The sequence below is a fragment of the Meriones unguiculatus genome, chromosome 8 (genome assembly GCF_030254825.1).
Source record: "Meriones unguiculatus strain TT.TT164.6M chromosome 8, Bangor_MerUng_6.1, whole genome shotgun sequence".
NCBI lineage: Eukaryota > Metazoa > Chordata > Mammalia > Rodentia > Muridae > Meriones > Meriones unguiculatus.
Genome location: NC_083356.1, coordinates 109,441,123 through 109,460,635, shown reverse-complemented (window position 1 = coordinate 109,460,635; position 19,513 = coordinate 109,441,123). Strand labels below are relative to the sequence as shown.

At 40.3% G+C, this 19,513-nt stretch overlaps 2 protein-coding genes and 1 long non-coding RNA gene across 19 annotated transcripts in view; 1 reads left to right on the top strand and 2 right to left on the bottom strand.

The window, feature by feature from the left end:
- Positions 1-6,002, bottom strand: part of Calcrl (calcitonin receptor like receptor) — a 97,563-nt gene extending 91,561 nt beyond the window's left edge. The window contains exon 1 of the mRNA XM_060390381.1: positions 5,680-6,002. The gene's annotated coding sequence lies outside the window, so the exon portion shown is untranslated. The remainder of the gene's footprint in view (positions 1-5,679) is intronic.
- Positions 6,003-6,106: 104 nt separating this feature from the next.
- On the top strand, positions 6,107-9,009 carry LOC132655924 (uncharacterized). Its single transcript, XR_009593883.1, has 3 exons — positions 6,107-6,159; positions 7,397-7,757; positions 8,446-9,009. It is a non-coding gene; the product is annotated as an uncharacterized LOC132655924 (long non-coding RNA).
- A 4,379-nt stretch (positions 9,010-13,388) lies between these two features.
- Positions 13,389-19,513, bottom strand: part of Tfpi (tissue factor pathway inhibitor) — a 50,396-nt gene continuing 44,271 nt past the window's right edge. For all 17 annotated transcript variants that reach the window (XM_060390377.1, XM_060390376.1, XM_060390379.1 and 14 more), the window contains 2 exons: positions 17,377-17,556; positions 13,389-13,767 (listed from right to left, as the gene is read on the bottom strand). In XM_060390377.1, the coding sequence (XP_060246360.1) occupies positions 13,679-13,767; positions 17,377-17,556 (269 nt within the window). In that variant the 3' untranslated portion in view covers positions 13,389-13,678. The remainder of the gene's footprint in view (positions 13,768-17,376; positions 17,557-19,513) is intronic.

Genomic DNA, 19,513 nt, shown 5'->3' with positions numbered 1-19,513 from the left:
AAGTTTCCATTGCCTTTTCAGGAGGGTCATAATTCACAAATACTCAAAGCAAACTCTTACAATAAACTATCTTCAAATCTTTCAAAACCTAAGTGTGTTTTTTCCATCTGTTGCACAGGTAGTCTTGAAAGACGTCAATTACAAAGTAACTAGAAGAATCTACTAGCAGACAGCCTAAAACCCCAGACAACAAAAAAGACTTTAATTACATTAATTGAGTTTACTGAGTCACTCCCAATGCCCTTTTTAATCTTAGGCTTCTGTGGATGTTATTGTATTCACCACTAAATTTTTCTTGACATTCTTGACAGTTATTTAGTTACTTACTTTAGTCAGCATCTCACCCTCAGCCCTTGCTGTCCTCAAGCTTATTAGTTAGCACAAGCTGCCCTCTAGCCTGGGGTAATCCTCCCAAGAGGCCACTAGCCTGGGGTAATCCTCCCAAGAGGCCACTAGCCTGGGGTAATCCTCCCAAGAGGCCACTAGCCTGGGGTAATCCTCCCAAGAGGGCCACTAGCCTGGGGTAATCCTCCCAAGAGGCCCTCTAGCCTGGGGTAATCCTCCCAAGAGGCCCTCTAGCCTGGGGTAATCCTCCCAAGAGGGCCACTAGCCTGGAGTAATCCTCCTGCCCCAGCTTCGTAAGTGCTGGAATTACACATACAAGCCATCGAGTCCCGCTATAGTCTAAGATAATGTAGACATAATAACTAAGACTTTGCTCAGCTGTGTGGGATACAAAGGCAGAGGAATAATCCCTTTGACTGTAAACTACAGCTGTCCAGACCCCCTCATGTGTAGGCTGTATTCTCACTGAATGTTGGTTCTAAGAATAGACCTTTGTACAGATACACAGTGGCTCCATTTGTATTTCAAAAACACCTGACGATTTCTCCATAGACCTAAGCATTCCGCTGAACATGCTCCTCGTATTTTCTCCCAGACTTCACACCACATTGTAGAGCAGTGTGGTTCTAGCATACCATTTGTAGATGATGGAGAACTAGCAAGGGGTAGGCTTGAGACCCACCTGTGGATGGTGTGGGGCTAAAGCCCACCAGGCTGCGTGTGTAACACATCTGAGTTTGTAAAGCAGTTGTATCGGGTTGTTTTCCCTTATCCAATAAAGTCTATTGGAATGTTTTTACAAAGGTTTTAAAATACAAACTTTATTGAAATTAAGCTCTTGAAGGAGCATACATAGGCAGCCTGTTTCATAGAACACTAAACCTACTATTCTAATACTAGGTTTCCATTTATTAAGCTAAGTAAATCTATCCTCTGCCTCTGTAATAAAAATAGCTGCAGAGCTATTAATAACAGTTTTACATTGATAAAATTATTTCTTCATGACTTTACCATTTCCTATTAAAATGTACTGTATTCCTCCCTGACACTTTGACCAAAGTCTCAATTTTCCCTTCAGAGTCTCCTTAGAAAGCAGACTAAACTGAGTCATAGATACACAAGATAACTGCACGACTCCTGGTCTCCGCTAATGCTTGGATACAAGATAAATTTATACTAATTCTCATTGTTAAAGTCTCCCTTATCGTCAGGGGCGCACGAAGGACCTCCCAGGGAACTGAGATGCCGTGAGAGCACGCTTGCAAACCAACCTGTTGCTCATTTAATAAGTCAAATGACGCTTTGAAGATTTACTGAAGTTTTTATGAAAAAGACAATTGGATGGAGGTTACACTAGGCACACACCGTTTTTTTACACAGTGTGTGCTCTAAAAAGGCAACTTGTTTTAGTCTGACAAAAAATGGAATAGTGCTGAGGGGAGCAAGAGTTCTATGAAAAAGAGGTTTGTAATAAAAGAGTTGAAACTTCAGTATCACAGGATTATTAAGTAATTGATTAATTTATTGTTCTCTTACGTCGCTTTGAGTCAGTTTAATGTTTTGTCCTTTTAATTGCCTAAAAGGCTGAAAAAGTCACATATTTTATTAAAACCATGCATGGATTAAATTCTTTTACTTTTAGAAACCTGAATACACTATTTTGACCATATTTTCAAATAGTATGTTAATGTGTTCATGTTACATAAAGAAGCTAGCTGAAGAAAAAAGTGAAAGAAATGTGTTCTGGGCAAGTAGACTTTATTCCTTTGTGGGGGTGGCTCATGCCTTTAATCCTAGTACTCAGAAGGCAGAGTTAAGAGGATCTCTCTGAGTTCGAGGCCCGCCTGGTCTACACGGTGAGTTCCAGGACAGCCAGGGTTACACAGAGAAACCCTGTCTTGAAAACCCAAGTGTAACTCCTGACTTATTTTGAACTGTAGAACTCACACTGAGGGAGAGTCACTGGTAAACAGCTGATGGAAGAACCGGCATTTCTCCGGGTGCAGATGAAGTCCAGTCTGCGGGTGAGCTCTAAGCATGCAGTTCTTCTCTTGAGCGGTGTATACAAATAGTTTATCACATGATAGTAATTCTGGCAACCTAGGAAACCCTAACTCAATTCATGTTTAACATGGCATTAAAATTAAAGATCTTTTCCCTAAAATAACTTACTAATTTAAAAACTGAGTTAATTTAAGAAGTATTGAGATTATTTGACTTAAACTAATTTACTGACAAATAGTATAATACTAATTACACAGGAAAAATAATCACCTGGATTTATTGAGAAGTTTCTGCTTTCCTGAGGATTACAATGGAATATAAAAATATAGTCCATTTTGTCAAAATGAATATTATGATATGATTATAACATATTTCACAGATTTTTTTCATTTTTTCCTTAAGCATGGTAACACTATATTTTTTCAAATTTACAATAAATTGTATTCTACCTATTATTCCATTTAACTATTCAACTATGATCATATATATTCAAAATTACACACAAATTTAAAAGTTTAAAAAAGCATTGAATGATTTACTGCGTTGTTTCCACTTCTTTCTCCGGTTACCGAAAAATTAAAATGGCAAACTACAGACACCTGGAGTTTGTACAACCGCCTTTAATGAAAGATTTTGGGCAGGAAAAGAATTTCCACGATAATGAATGGGGAAAACGCCTTGTGGGATGCAGATCTTATTTGCAATTTTGCAAAGTTTTGTCCTTACACAATTGCATCAGAATGCTCTTACATAGTAAAGGATGTCTTTAAATAATTTACTATTGTAGTATGGCTCTTTTTAAAGAAGATTACACTCAAGAAAAAGTACACGTAAAAGTACATGTGTGGAGTTCATGCCCAGACCGGACCTCGAAACCGCAGTTCTTCCCTGATCAGCTGTGCACAAGTTACTCATGCTCAGCGCGAACCCTAAAATTCAGAACAAGTCAGGATTACGTCGCACTACAGACGCCGCCTCGGCCTCCATTAACAGCACTGTAAGACACCGATTATGCTAATGCCTTAGAAGTTTTTCTAAATCCCAAACAAAGACGAGGAATTAGGCCCTTGGACTATGTTTGTATTCTGAAAAGGTGACATCATCGACCTCTAAGAGCAGAATAGTTTTACTAGAGTCAATCAAAGTCATGTATAAAGTGTGAAATGCGTTTTGTTTAGTGAATACCTATTTTGATGCTTTAAAGGTAATTGTATTAATTTGTCTACAAAATTGAAAAACAATTCTGAATAAACAGTTACCATCAAAAGTTGAGCGAGATAAGGCTGATTGTATGCTATTATTGTGCCATCTAAATGCATCGAGTTACAAACAGGAAATTTTAGGTAAATGCATTTCAGATTATGTGTGACATGACAATTATGAATTCTTTGTTTTTATGTGACATATCTAAAACTTGTCTAAGAGCATATGGATTGATTTTTTGATGTTACAAGGAAATATTGTTAAGCTACCATTGTGGATAATAACCAGGTTTGGTTCTCAGACATTTGCTTACTCATTTTAAAAGCTACATTTATTCTAGAATGATATAAATTCTTATTTTAATTTCCTCATTATTAACTCAGATAATTCATTTGCCTAGTGACCATCAATCTTCATTGCCTGGCATTTTCTGCTATAATTTTTGGTAATAAAGATTGTTTTAAATGATGCTATTAATACAGATGAAGGTATTAAAAGAAATTATGTGCTTTGGAACATTAATTCAAGAAAAATCAAAAGAGTTTGTGGAGTTACTAATTTACAATATTTTACTAATATAGCAGTTAATTTAAGAATGTATCTGGCTTAGAATAATGCTTTTCAATTTCTGTTACTATCTATGACATGCGGTTATTTAATATGCTGATTGTACTTCCTTCTCCAGTTACCTAATGACTATTTGTAACAAGCCGTATCTTAGGAACCTTGTCCATTTCTGTCCATTAGAGAACTCAGTGATATAATTTTAAAAATGACTGAAAACATAAATTAACTACAATGCTTTTAAAAATTACAAGTGTATGAATTAATTTTTTATTATGCTGAGAAACGTATGTGCAAACTGAGCCAAACATCACTGAGGAGGTTCTCAGGATGCTTATCTGCCGGACTCCCGGACTCTATGCTCAGCACGCTAGCCTTGGAAGGCAGCTTGCAGTTGATGATTTCATTTAAATAAGAAAACATAGAATTGAACAATTACGCCGACAAACACAATTTGAGTCGAGACTGCTGCCTTCCACCCCTTCCCAGCACTTTGTGTGCCGCCTTCACCGCCCTGGCTGACGCCGCCTTCACCGGCCTGGCTGACGAGGCCCTCGGTTCCTAAACTCTCAGGACAGTCTGTGCCGTGGCAGAGAGCGGTACAGATGTTTCTTCTCAGCATCATCCTGGAAGTGCTTCCTTCAATACCTAACTGCACTCCTCTGCTTAGTGAGCTAATGCGCTTGCTTATCGTGTCTGTGAGTGTGTGTTCGCAGCGTTCCCCTAACAGCCTCTTCCCCACAAGTTTGCAGGACGGTTGAAATAACACAACTCTCAGCTGGAGAGCTTAAAAACCATGAAGTAATGCAGAAGTCACTGCATTTTCTTAACCTTGGGCAGTTGTAGGCGTTTCAAAGGGTATTTTTGGTTGTTGTATTTTTGGGTTTTTTCCCCTTATTAGTAAGACACCATGATCTCAATACAGGGACACTTTCTCCAAAAAGACCCAAAACAAACAAACAGAAAACAAGACAAAAAAAGAACAAAGCAAAACAAAAAAGGGTATTTACACATATCTGGCATCAAAGAACAATGAAGATTCCGCTGGTTAGGTAGAGATGTGTCAATAGACACAGAAGGCAAACAAAAGCCCAGGCTGTGGCTTTTCTTTCTAATTCTGCTTTGTGTCCGCCACACAGGAAGATTCTGGGACCCCATGAAGCCTCTGCCACCCCTTCCTTAGAATACTGATTATGTGGAAACTTTAAAGACCTTTCCTGGGCTGCAAATGTTTTCCAGCTGTCAAGACTTGAGCTAGTAGAACTAACTTGAACCAGCATTGTTTCCTGATTAAGGTATTTGTTCAGAAAGTTGCTTTTTGGTCCATTCCCATTGTTATTAGTTGCTAAACTTAAGTTCTAAAAGATCACTGTAAATACTCTTAGGCACTAGTAATAGATGCTGTATGAACTCTGGAGTAAGACTCTAGTTTCCCTATGTAGAATACTTGAGGCGGCTTCGACATTAACTCAGTGCCATTTAGTAAATTCTTGTCAGAAACGTTGTCAAACTACCTGAGAACAGTGCGGAGGAGACGTAGATTTCTCCTGAGGATCCACTTACCCAGCACAGCGACTAGGGAACTTCTGTGTGAGGCAGTCTCAGGATGGAGTTGTGAGGTGCCGCAGAGGAGCTTCCCAAGGCGTGGACGAGTGGAGCCCTGCAGTGTGGTCCTGCAGGCAGGGTGAGCTGCAGGCAGCAGCGCGAGGTCCGGGGCAGGAGTGCGCCGCTGGGAGGGAGGGCTTGCTCTGAGTCCATGCAGAGTGTTGTCAGATTGTAAGTGATCAGCGGCAGAGGGGAAGCATCACGGCTTCCTGTTACATCACCCCGCCCCGCCTGCACTTAGTGTTAGGTTACTTTCTTTCTCAAATAGCTCATCCCAGGAAAGGAGCAGCAGCTCCCTTCCCGCTCCGACAAGAGCAAGAAGCAGCCTGAACAGACAGAGATCCTCTGCTGTGTGAGCACACTGTTACCAGCAAAGCTGGCTGGCTTTCACCCAGACTGAGTTCTGTCAGGACTTGCTGCCTGTGATTTGAAGGCAATGTGAGTGCCAGAGAATCAAAGGAGTGTGCCTGTGGGTGTGTGTCGAGTTAGCGTTCACAGAACAACCAGCAAGAATTTTATCTGTCACATCTTTCTTAAATGTGCATGGAATTCTGAGCATCAGGATTACTTGGAAGCACTGATGTGTGATCCAATTCACAATCAATTTTTCGTAAGGAGATGAAGAAGCTTTGTGCTTCCTTCCTGAAAGTCCCTTAGTCGGTCATGACGTAGTACATGTGTGTGCACTGTAAAGCCAGCTTGTGTCCTGAGTGTGAAATAAATAAAACAAAGACTAGACTTTAACTTCTAAATGATCACAGTACAGACCCATATATCCGATTCTAAGGATACCTGACCTCTCAGACTTTCAAATGTTTGATGTAGTTATATCCCTGTATGTAAGCTAAACATTATGTTATTTGTATCTCAAAATAACTTTAAAGAAAATGTGGCTGTAGTTTGACATGATACTATGAAATAATATATATAGTAAATGAACTTTACTTTTTTTAAATGTTTTATCTCTAAACATAATTATATCATAGGTATTTTTAAGAAATCATTGAGTATGAGCAGGAAAAAAAAACTGTAAACCTGAAATATACTTGTTAGTTTTATATAACTATGACATTTGGTGATAATCATAACTCCTGAAACCACAGCATTAAAAGTCACGTGACCTTTGCATCAAATTTCTCATGTACAGACAGGGAAAGTTGGATAAAATAATACCTGGATTCTCCACATCATTTAAACTTTGAATCATTTAAACTTTTAAAACATTTACAAAATGGAAAGCTCCTCTGATTAGCTGCTCTGATTAGCGCTGACTCAGTGGCGCAGACTAACAGGTAAGCCGCTACAGCTAAGGAGCAAACTTCGGAGCCCAGAGTCCAGGCAGATTAGCCATGGCAGTAAAGACAGGATGCAGTCGAAGATCATCATGTTTCTGAAAGACCGTGCTCCTTCCTAAACTTTCACTATCTCAAGGGCTGTGGAAGAAATGTATTGCAGAATCTTTAATTCTACACATGTATATAGAATAAGATATATCCATATAAAAATAAGAGACGTGATTGGCAGTCTCAATCACTGATAAAGCCAAAGCTATGTAAGAAACTGAATGGACACAACGTAGCTTTAGGAGACAGAGGTAAGTGACTTTGCACAGACTTTAGTTTTGCTTTCTTGAAGGAACTGTTGGGTTATATTTTTGTTGTGCTGTTTCCTTCAGCTCATAAGATGAAAAGTCAACATTGTAAATCACTACTGCCTCCTAAAATAATAACTCATTAATCAGAAGGACGGAGAAGACAGTCCCCGGTGAAAACTGCAGCGTTCTGATTGGAGTCCCGCCCTGCACAGGGAACCGGGAGGAAAGGAGTGGAGAACAATCGCTTCCCAGCGTGGGGGCTCAATCTTGCCGGGGTGACCTTGATGGAACCTTTAAGCGTGATGCTTACAGCTTAAAGTTCAGGGCAAAATAAAGACTAGCTTTTAACTTCCAAAGGCTCACAGTCCATACCTGTACGTCCCACTCTAAGAATACCTGACCCCTCAGATGGAGACTGACTGTGGAAAGCTGCACGTTTCCAGTAAGTGTTAAAGCATTAACATTTTGTGATTCACTCATTGGATTTGTTCAAACACAGCTGTCTTAGTAAGTAAAGGAATTCTTTCTTTGACATGATGCCTGAAGTATCAGGACCCAATGAATGTTTTCCTGTACCATAGATATACAAGGTGCTATTGAAAATAGAGAATTTAATGCAACTTGTAGTGTTTAGGATAAATTATTGCTTGGGCAGATAGGCTTCTGGCTGTGGTCCAGAGAGGTTCTGGATAATTCATTTGTGTGTCTTTCTTAGAAAAGTAAAACTACTTCTCAATAATAAGATCATCATAAATTACCATTTAATGAACATGGAAAATGTGCATACGTGCTATATTAATGCACGTTATAAGGACCTGGGGTAATCTAGATTATGATAAGATATGTAGGAACAAGTGAAAAGCCTGAGTGAAAATTCTCAAGTGCATGCTTTAGAATGACAACAAATGCTTGGATAGCTGTGGCAAAACTAAATGAAACGATTCCCAGAGACCGATTAGGTGATCTGAGCCGACGAGGTACTGTTAGTACATTCATTCAGTCTTCTATATTCTACATGTAGTTCATATTGTCATTTTTCCCCAGAACACACTGAAGCTACTTAGAATTATGTGGTAAGTGGTGATCAAACTTGTATGTTCAGGTAAACGCTCAAAATAGTTCTTTTTCAGGCAATTAGGACCAAAAAAGAAGCGTCTTCTATTTTGACCGTTTAAGGACAGTTGACAGGCGTGCGAAGATGCTGCTGCATAACCACACAGAGCACACACCATGCAGAGTCCCTCCCCACCCCGTCCACACGTCTGCAGAGCGAGGAATGACGCACAGATGGAAGGCATCCTGAGGAACAGCCACATCTGTCCACTTCAGCTTTTACTGCAGGGTTTACGTCCTCCATCGTGTTCCTCAGTCGGGCTCAGCAGTGCCAGGTCCTCTACATGGGCTGTGGGAGCCCCTGAGAGATGGACCTTGCCTCACAAGGCAATTCATCAGGGGATGCTAAATCAGTCTGATGTGCACAAGTTAGACAAATTAGACCAAAAGCCTCTGTGACAATCTTAGGCTTCTGCTGTCTCAGCTGACCGCTTGGGTTTCTGTAGCCACTGCCTTGAACATGGGTCTTTAAAAACAACCAAAACAAAATCCTTTTACACAGGACGTGTGATAGATAGAGCATTCCCAGTGAAAGTGCCAGGCCGGTCAAAGAAAACATTTAAAAATTATGTTGTGAAACCTTCCAGCTACCATATTCTGAACTAGAAATTCTTTTATGTTTTTGATTAAGCAAAATTCACTATTCATCTTTAATTAATTGATGTGATTAAAAAGCCATTGTATGCCATCCTTTATAGGAATTTGCTATCTGAGAAACGTGTAATTCTTATACAGTTACATCAAAAAGAAAATTACTGAGGAACTAAGTTGACTTCATATTGCACTATTTTACCTAGCAACTGCTGTTAGGGTTTTATTCTAAAGCAAAGGGTAATTAATTGCATTTGCTAAAATAATTTCTACCCAATACCGTGTCTACTGAGTGTGAATACGCTATTACTAAAACTAAAGGACCAGTTTTCACTGTAATTATTTATTAAAGGTAAATAATGTTTTAATAAGCTTTACTGTGCATAAGATTGTTCAAGTGCAAGTGTGAATTGAACTGAGCAATTGGTGCCTGTTATCCACACAACAATAAAGCGATTTCACGAGCCTGTAGTATTTGTTATAGTATCTCGTGATGTTCTTCCTCAGGAGAGTCAAATTATGTCAGGATCAGCCGAATACTTATCAGCTAAAAAAGCCTAACTCTTGCTATGTCTTGGTGTATTTCAACTCCTGTGGGAACTTGTCTAACTGGTGCTGCCCATGAGAATCTGAAGAGAGGCCACTGAAAGAAGAAAGGGTAAGTAAGTCCTGGGAAATGAGGCGTGAGATAGAACAGGGAAAGTAAGGTCTAGATGTAACAGCTTAGAAATCCCTGGTTTAGTAGGGTGACGTGGGCTCTCTGGCAAGCACACGGGTTGGAGGTTTTATTTCTCAGTCCTGAGGGCAGTGTCCCTTCCGTGCTCAAGAGGGTTTCTGTTTGGGTGAAAAGTTATATGTGGACAAGCAGCGAATAAAGACCAAGAATTAATGTGTGAGAGGTTCAGTTGGGACACAGAAATCTCCCTTCCCAGGAAGGTTTGAATCTATTTCTGGAGCAGAGTTAGATCACATTGAAAATGATACTATCTCATTTCATATCTATTCATGTCGATGTGTTCTGAAATGCTTCGTATTTTTGAATACTAATCTTGAGTGTGAAAATGAAAGTTGTATTTAAATTTGCATTTGACATCTTAACCCACTGGTCATCTTTTACATGACCAATGTTATGTTTGCAAAAAATGAATCGCTAAATTCAAAAATGACAGCTTTAATGTTGTCCAATACTAGCAGACAATATTATCCACCTACCAACACTAATATTTGGGAAAGGTTTTTAGCAATTTTTAATTTATTCTATTTTCTTCAATTTTTCATTCATTCTGTTTACCACAACCCTGTTCTCTAGAATATAAGTATCTCTAAAGGGATTTGTGATCCAAATAATGCATAAGTCAAAGCCTAACACGCTGCCCATTTGAACTCTGGAGATCTGTGGAGAGGTGTAGCCTTTTCAGGCCGCACCTGAGGAATTACCTATCTGCAGGCCTATCCTGCCACCTAGTGTCAACAGTTCTCCGGTTTTAGTCCGTGCTTGTTGGCAGGGCTCAAAGTAATTCTGTTCCCTTTTTGTTAATGAAACAAACCTTAACAACTAGGAAAAATAGATGTTCCGTGTGTGAGAGAGAGAGAGGGAGACACACACACATCTCTCTCTCGCTCTCTCTCTCTCTCTCTGTCTCTCTTTCTGTCTCTCTCTTTCACACACACACACCAATGCAGTGAAACCTGTGGCTTCTTCAGTACAGCACTTGTAAACATCTGATCAGGAACCTGAATCAGATTTTCAACAATTCCTATCACAATGGGAAATGTCTCTCACATTCTGACTAGCAAGCTTTTTGTAAATATTAAAAGTATTCATTCAAAACAAGCTGTCCAAATTTTAATCATTATTTGGCTGTAATATTGCTCCAACTTAAAATTTAGCAGACCAAAAGGGGGGGGCTGGAGAGATGGCTCAGTGGTTAAGAGCACTGTCTGCTCCTTCAAAGGACTGAGGTTCAATTTCCAGCACCCACAGGCAGCTTACAACTGTCTGTAACTTCACTTCCCAGGATAGCTTCACACTGATGCACATAAAATAAATTATTTTTTTTAATTTAGCAGACCTTTCACAAAGACCATATTTTGTACATATTCATTGTCTCCAAGACCCAGCTCTTCAAACTTTTAATCACCAGAAAGACGTTTCTCAATGGTCATCCACAGAGCACAAATCAATTGATCGTCTACCATGTGAAACATTCAGATAGCAGCTAGAATACAAAATTTGCCAGAAGGGACGTTTTCTGCTCTTGAGGTTTTTGCTTAAAACTTCTTTATTCTTAGAAACCTTCAAAATTTTTATACATATATACAATATAAATTGATCATATCTACCCACTCCAACCCTCCGACCTCCCGGGAGGCCCCCAACACGTGCTCATGACCTCCTGCCTCATCCCTTCCCTTCTCTTGTAGTAACTCGCTGGGTCTGACTAGTGCTGCTAATGTGTAGAAGGGATATCCTCAGGGTATGGGACCTGCCAGTGTCCTCACTCCCAGAGAAGAGTGACTCTCTCTCCCAGCGACCATCGGCGGTCAATAATGCCTCAGCTCTAGTGGGGACTGGTCTTTTTCCTCCTCCCGGCCTGAGCTTGTGCCTGATCTTGTGCAGGAAACCACAGCTGCTGGGTTCAATGAGGGACAGCCGCATCGTGTCCAGAGAATGGCGGTGCGTGGCGTTTCCCCAGCCCTCTAACTTACTACCTTTCCGCTCCTCTGCCGTGATGTTCCCTGAGCTGTGGCCGGCAGTGAGGAGGTTCGGTGTATGTGCAGAGAGGATGAGTTCCATCTGGTTAACGTGGACACGACCAGGTTAACGACCCCACAAGAAGGGCAAAGCCTTTCCCAGGTCAGGCTCCCAGGAATGGGTGAGGGTGCTGTTGCTGATAGTGTGTGCCAAAGTCTGAGGAGATATTGACAGTCAACTAATCACAACTAATTCCTGTATCTTGTCTTTTTATGTTCACTGTAAAACTAAGGCTGGCCATGTGCGTTGAGACAAAGCAGGGAGGAGCATTTAGCCCGGATTCTTCACTTCAGCTGAATGACTTTAAATTTTCATCACTAAACTTCATGTTACTTATGATTTAGGTACATATACCACAAGATTAGCTGATCTATATTTTGCTGCAAAATTATTTATGGGAAAAAAATGTTGAATTTCATCAAAAATTGATTCATTTATTGAAACTGATGCTTAAACTTCCTTTCTTATATTTTTTCTCTGTATTAAATAATGATCAGATGTGAGCTATTGTTTGGTGGAAATCACCACCTCACATCCCTTGTTATCCATCTCCCCCTCTCTGCCCTGGCACCCGTTTATAAAATGAACTATATGAACGGCTCTACCCCAGCCTTCCTTCTTCAGGGCTCTGTGCAATGCTAGCTAAAGAAACCGACTGCTGGACTCAGCCAAGGGCCGAACGTGACAGACAGAGCGGAGAGGTTTTACGCCTCGTAGAGAATGCAGGAACTGCAATTATGTCTCTGTGTTCAAGTCAAAGGGCCTAAGAAAGAATGGGACCCCCAAAGGGAGCGAAAACATGCCAATTTCATAAAAATAAGGTAGAATAAGATCTGCTGGTGGAAAAGTCAACACCCTTCGAATAACTGGCTGATTGTGCAGCATTTTCTTCTGATATGGAGATGGACCCAGAGTACTAAAATAGTTTGAGCTGAAAGCATTTACATAATGTATTCAATTTTTATTTAATAACATGTTTGGTTTTATACAATATTCGATTCAATCATTGATGGAAATACAAATACAGAAAGCTTAAGTATTTTTAAATTTGTGTATACGTGTGTGTGTGTGTGTGTGTGTAACACATGGGCTTGTGTGCCTGTGGAGTCCAGAAGAGGACATCAGAGCCCTGGAGCTGGAATTACAGATGGCTGTTAGCTGCCCAGCACAAGTGCTGGAAAACGTGTCCACGTCCTGTGAGGAAAAGCACACACTCTGATCTCCTCACTCATCCCTTTTGCATTTCCATGGTTCTTAAGGCATTGTAATCTAGCGTCTGTGACAAACAAGAAATCATGTGTGCCTGCACGTCTGTAACTGAAGGAGATTGCCAAGACATTCTAAATAAGGAAGCAAACAGAGTGAAGCAGGGACAGTCATTTTTATTTGGTTTCATAACTCTGTATCTTTGTGATAAGTAACAAGAAATTCTTTAATAAATACCAGTGTAACAGTCCAGTTTATTGCTTGGGATAAAATATTTTATTTCTTACATTGTTAAAAAATAAAACCACTTGACAAGGTTTAGATTATCAAGGGTACCTAATGTTCATGATCAAATCAAGTGAAAATATATCTTCAATAGATGGTCCCCAAAGGAAACAAGAAAACTGGTTCATGGGTCAGCAAAAGAACTTTTAATTAAGTGGAAATACTTAGAAAGGGATCAAGATGAAATTCACAGTGGCCAGTTAAAACTACACCTTAAAAAAAAAGTACAGTGACTAGGTTAGAAAAGAAATGAAATGAAAACTCATCCATAGCAGACACAATGGCCTGGAAAATTGGCTATTAATATATCCATTAAAATTATTGTAGTAGAAGAACAGAAATTATAGTGAAACTACCTTATGGAAATATTTAGTGAAATTAATGTAAAAATATAACGTGTTTATATCTTAATCCTAACTAATGCTTTCATATACTACTTTCACTGAAGGCTTCTTTCTTCTTTGAATTTTAATTTCTCCTTTTGATTTTCTTTTGATGAAACCTACAATAAGAACAATAAATGATAAGATAATGGTGAGAACAATAAGAATTTATCAAAAATTTTTCTCAAAGCCTTTAATTATTTTTCGTAAAATAATATATTTTTTAAAAAGTCATTTTGCACCCGGCAGTAGTGGGGCACGCCTTTAATCCCAGCACTCAGGAGGCAGAGGCAGCCATATCTCTATGAGTTTGAGGCTAGCCTGGTCTATGGAGCAAGTTCTAGGACAGCTGAGGCTACACAGAAAATCCCTGTCTCAAAAAAAAGAAAAAAGAAAGTCATTTTGCAAGTGTGAGGGTCACCAAAACTGGGTAAGTATACTATAATTCAGTAAAAAAAAAAAAACATGTTCTTCTAGTAGATTTGTGCTTCTGATCTTATGTTGAGGTTTTTGATCAACTTGGATTTGAGTTTGTGCAGAGTGATTGCTGTGGATCTATTTGCATTTTTCTACATGCAGACATCCAGTTAGACCAGATGGAGAAGAGCCTTGAACTCATTGGTACAGTGTATAACTTCCTGAACAGAATACCAACAAATAATAAATGAGACCTTTTGAAACTGAAAAGCTTCTGTAAGGCAAAGGACACTGTCAATAGAACAAAACAGCAGCCTACAGACTGGGAAGGGGTCTTCACCAACCCTATATCTGGCAGAGGGTTAATATACAGAATTTATAAAGAACTAAGGAAGTCAAAAAGCAACAAATCAAGCAATCCAATTAAAAAATGGGGTACAGACCTAAACAGAGAATTCTTAATAGAGGAATATCAAATAGCAGAGAAACACTTAAAGAATGTTCAGCATCTTTAGTCATCAGGGAAATGTAAATCAAAATGACTCTGAGATTCTATCTTACACCCCACAGCCTAAGATCAAAAATTCAAGTGACAACACATGCTGGAGAGATTGTGGAGAAAGGGGAACCCTCCTCCATTGCTGGTGGGAATATAAACTTGTACAACTACTTTGGAAATCAATCTGGCACTTTCTCAGACAACTGGGAATAGTGCTACCTCAAGACCCTGCTATACTTCTCCTGAGAATATATCCAAAAGACACTCCACCATACGAGAACACTTGCTCAACTATGTTCTTAGCAGCTTTATTCATAATTGTTAGAATCTGGGAAAAACATAGATGTCCCTCAACCAAAGAATGGATAAAGAAATTGTGGTACATTTACACAATGGAATACTACTCAGCAATTAAAAACAAGGACATCATAAAATTTGCAGGCAAATGGTGGGAACTAGAAAAGATCATCCTGAGTGAGGTATCCCAGAAGCAGAAAGACACACATGGTATATACTCACTTATAAGTGGATTTAAGCCATATGGTACAGGACAATCATACTACAACTCACAGATCCAGAGAAGATAAGTAACAAGGAGGACCCAAAGGAGGATGCTTTACTCCCACTCAGAGGTAGAAATAGAAGAGACAGCGGAAGTGGCTGAAGAGAGGAAACAGGGTAAGAAAGGAATTACAGAGAAAAATTAGGGTCCATATCAGACCTGAGGAGAGCTGGGTCTAGAAGACAGAAGGCTTGCAGGCAGAAGAGAAGCCTTAGGCACGGACTTCTCTGTTACATGCTGGAGACCTACGACAAGGTAGGTTCCTGAGAGGATACAAGGATGACTCTAGCTGAGACTCTGGTAACAGGAGTCACGGAGACTGAAGAGGACACCCTCTAACTAGACAGGACTCCTGGTGGAGGGAGGGGAACACCAACCCACACACAAAATTTCAAACCAAAATTTACCCTGTCTACAAGATGTGCAGGGACAAAAATACAGCAGAGATTGAAGAAACGTCCAACCAATGACTGGACGCACCTGAGATTCATCTCACAAGAAAAAGCCAGCCCCTGACACAATACCCTGGTATGCTTACACACCGGAGCCTAGCATAGCTGTCCTCTGAAAGGCTGATGGAAACAGATGCAGAAAACCACAACCAATCATTGTATGGAGGACAGGGAGCCTTGTGGAGGAGTCAGAGGAAGGATAGAAGAACTCAGAGGACAGGAGCTCCACAAGAAGACCAGCAGAGCCAACTAACCAGGCCAAGGGGACCTGTGGGAACTGAATCACCAACTAAGAACTATGTGTGGACTGGACCTAGGCCCGTACACAGATGTAGCTGATGGGCAGCTCCGTCCTCATATAGGTTCCCTAGTAAGGGGAATGGGGGCTGACAATGACAAGGACTCTGATGTCTGCTTCTCCATCACTTTCCCTGGTGGGGCTCCCTCACCAGGCCACAGGGGAAAAGCATACACTCAGTCCTGATGCAACTAGACATGTTTGGGAGAGGCTTTAGGGAGGGGTCTCCTTTTCTGAGGAGTAGGGGGGGCGGATCGGGGAAACAAGGAGGGAGGGTGAGACCAGGAGGAAAGGAGAAAGGGGCCTATGGCCAGGATGCAAAATGAATAAATTAAAATTAAAATTAAAAAAATACACATTCATCTTCATAAAAAAGATAGATACGTGGTTATTGGAATAGCATTGTTTTATTTAATTTTTGTTTGGTTGGTTGGTTTTTGTTTTTTGAGACAGGGTTTCTCTGTGTAGTCTTGGCTGCCTTCCTTTGTAGACCAGGCTGGCCTCCAACTTACAGATCCACTTGCCTCTGCCTCCCCTAAAGGCATATACCACCACTCCCAGCTTTTATTTAATTTCTGTTATTTGTATTCTATCATATCATTATTATTGTCAGAAAAAAAGTCATCGAAATGTTACAGTTTGTGCATTAAAAGAGAACTTGCAGCTAGCTGGGCATGGTGGTGCAAGCCTTTAATCCCAGCACTCAGGGGGCAGAGGCAGGAAGATCTCTGAGTTCAAGGCCAGCCTCATCTACAGAATGAGTTCCACAGTAGCCAGAGCTACACAGAGAAACCCTGTCACAAAAAACCTAGAGAGAGAAAGAGGGAGAAGAGAGAGAACTTGCAAGACTTGCTATATTTCTTAAAAATAAATTCTTAGCTCTTAAACATTTAGGAAAAAATATTGCTGAGTGCAGTGGTGCGCCCATATAATCCCAGCACTCTGGGAGTCAAAGACAGGAGGGTCTCTGTGAGTTCAAGGCCAGCCTGGCCTACAAAGCAAGTCCAGGACAGACAAGGCTACCCAGAGAAACCATGTCTCGAAAAATAAAACAAAAAAGAAAGAAAGAAATAGTGGGACTGAGTGGTGGCTCGTCACTAAGAGTGGACCAACCTCAGTTCCCAGCACTCACTTCAGGAAGCTCATAGGCACCTGTAAGTCCAGTTCAGAGGATCTGACACCCTCCTTAGACTCTGAAAATGCCTGCACGCTCACAGCAAACCCATGTGCAGGGGCACACACGTAACATAAATAAAAAAATAAAATCTTTTTAAAAGGAAAGAATTAAAATTTTGTTTGAAATGGATGACTCCTCTGTGATACACACGCAGAACAATATGGCTGGCATAACTATCAGTATTACCCAAGTTTAGTTAGTGGGAGAAGAGACATTAAGTTGTTATATTTCTTCTCATAAGTAAGGAAATTTCTGTTGTTTCATAATTTAAACATAATTATCATTTCAAATATTAGTGATTTAATAGGAAGCCTCTTTCATACCTCTTTTACATGCTCTAACACAGTCTCTTCTGGTAGCAAAATTATTATTATTTCCCCCACATCCAGTGTACTTAAATTGGTGACATTTCCCAGTGGCTGAATTGTAGTAGAATCTTTTCTCACTGGCTCGACACAATCCACTGTCTGCCGGAGCAAGACACCATGAAGGGCCATGATATTCTAATACACAAACAAACAAACAGATAAATAAATGGAATTTTTAAAGATCAAGAAAACATGGTAAGCTCTCTGCATGATGAATCTGAGACTCCCTATTGTGTACTCCTTGCAGATTAGCTTTTGGTATGCCTTCTGAATAAAGCAGAATCCTACAAAGCTTAATCTACGAGAAACCCAAGGGTTTCCATTGCCAGAATGTGCTTAAACAAATTGGAATGCTCATAAGACCATGACCTTTCTCCAGTGAACAAAACACATCACAAAAGGAGAGCTTGCAGTTAGCGTTTACCTGAACAAAGTGGTTATACATAATCCAAACGAGTCCTATTGAACAATCTATCTTCTGAAACTTCAACTACCATTCATAAATACGCATAAATCACTTTCTATGAAACAAATTTTTATATTTACATAGTAAAGTAAGACACTGGTTTAGCATAGATAGGTTGGCGTATTAATGAGACCAAAAACATTCAAAACCCAAGAATGTGCAGCAAGGTTAATAATTTCAGTAACAGTGATAATAACATCTCCAAGGAAGGGATTTTAAAGGAGAGCCACGTCCTGGCTGGGTCGTCCTATTGTCCGAGTAACCCAAGAGGCATCCTGTGAGCGACTGCCCCACCTTTGTCTCCTGAACTTCCAAAGCCACCACTCAGGTTCAGAAACAAAAGGGACAGACAAGAAGCAATTGAATAAAATTGAGAATCAGAGGAATTTGTTCCTTGCTTTATGTTTTTTCCCAGCAAGTACCACATATATTTGAAAACAAAGTATGGAGAATGATATGGAATGGTGTGTCGCTCCTAGGAAGATGCAGATAATGTGTTACTGTAATGTAACGTTAATAATGTGTTACTGTAACTGTAATGTTAACTGTGGCGTTTTAGTAGCGATGCCCGCCCTTCTGATGTCAGGACAGAGAGGCGCCTTCGCTCTGAGAGCAACCCCTTCTCCACATGATCCGATGCAAGTAGAGCTTCATAATGGAGATGGAGAATATTTCAAGTGAAGAGAGGCTAATTTGACTATTGCCCCTAGATTGGAGGTGGGAAGAAAGAATGTTACCAGAGACCAAAAGCCTCCATCCCAGGTGAAAACCAGAACCACAGGCATTTCTGGAGGGACACCAGTCATGGACGGTGCGCCAGGGGCATCGTGGGCACACGGGCTTCTCTGTCTTTAACCACTTAATAATCCAGAAATATTTACAGACGGCAGTGACGTCAGAAGCCAGTGGAAATGGGTTTAATGCAGCGCAGGCCAGCAGAAGGCAGGGGTCACGTGAAAGCAGGCACTTAGGAGCACAGGTGCATCAGGAAAAGCTTCCTCGCCGATTTAGCCATCCAAGACATCACATTTCTGCTGCCTGACTTCTGCGCGAGGGCCGAGCGCAGCTCCGGGAGCTGAGGTCAGCGTCTCTGCCTGCCCCGCTCCCGCTATACGCGCTTGCTCCAGCTGGAAGCATCTTCCCAAAGCGACCCGGTGGCAGCTGTTTATCTCACCCTGTCAGGCCTGCTGCCTCCCTGTCCACACTCATCCAGTACGACACACCTTTGACCGCGTCAACAATGCTGCCAGGGCTAGCAAGAATGCTGCTTTCAGCGCGGGCTACAGTTTCAAATTTACCGCCAAATATTTTGTGTTATACATAGTCCAGTATTAAAAATACGAAATGATTTCCAATTTGGGAGTCTTTTTATAAGACATTTGTTTTTCTAGAACATAAATTACAGAATAAATTGAAATTAATTCATTGTTTTTATTTTAACTCTGGCTAACATTTCATTACTTTATCATAAATTGTAGGTAAAATAAAGCAGACAGTTTCTGCAGGATGTTTGGAGTCCTTGACTAGCATCTAATTAAATTTCCAGAGGTGAGAAAATAAAATATTTTTTAAAAATGAAAAGATAAGTTTGCCTATGTTCGGTTAACAAATCTATTTTAGACATAC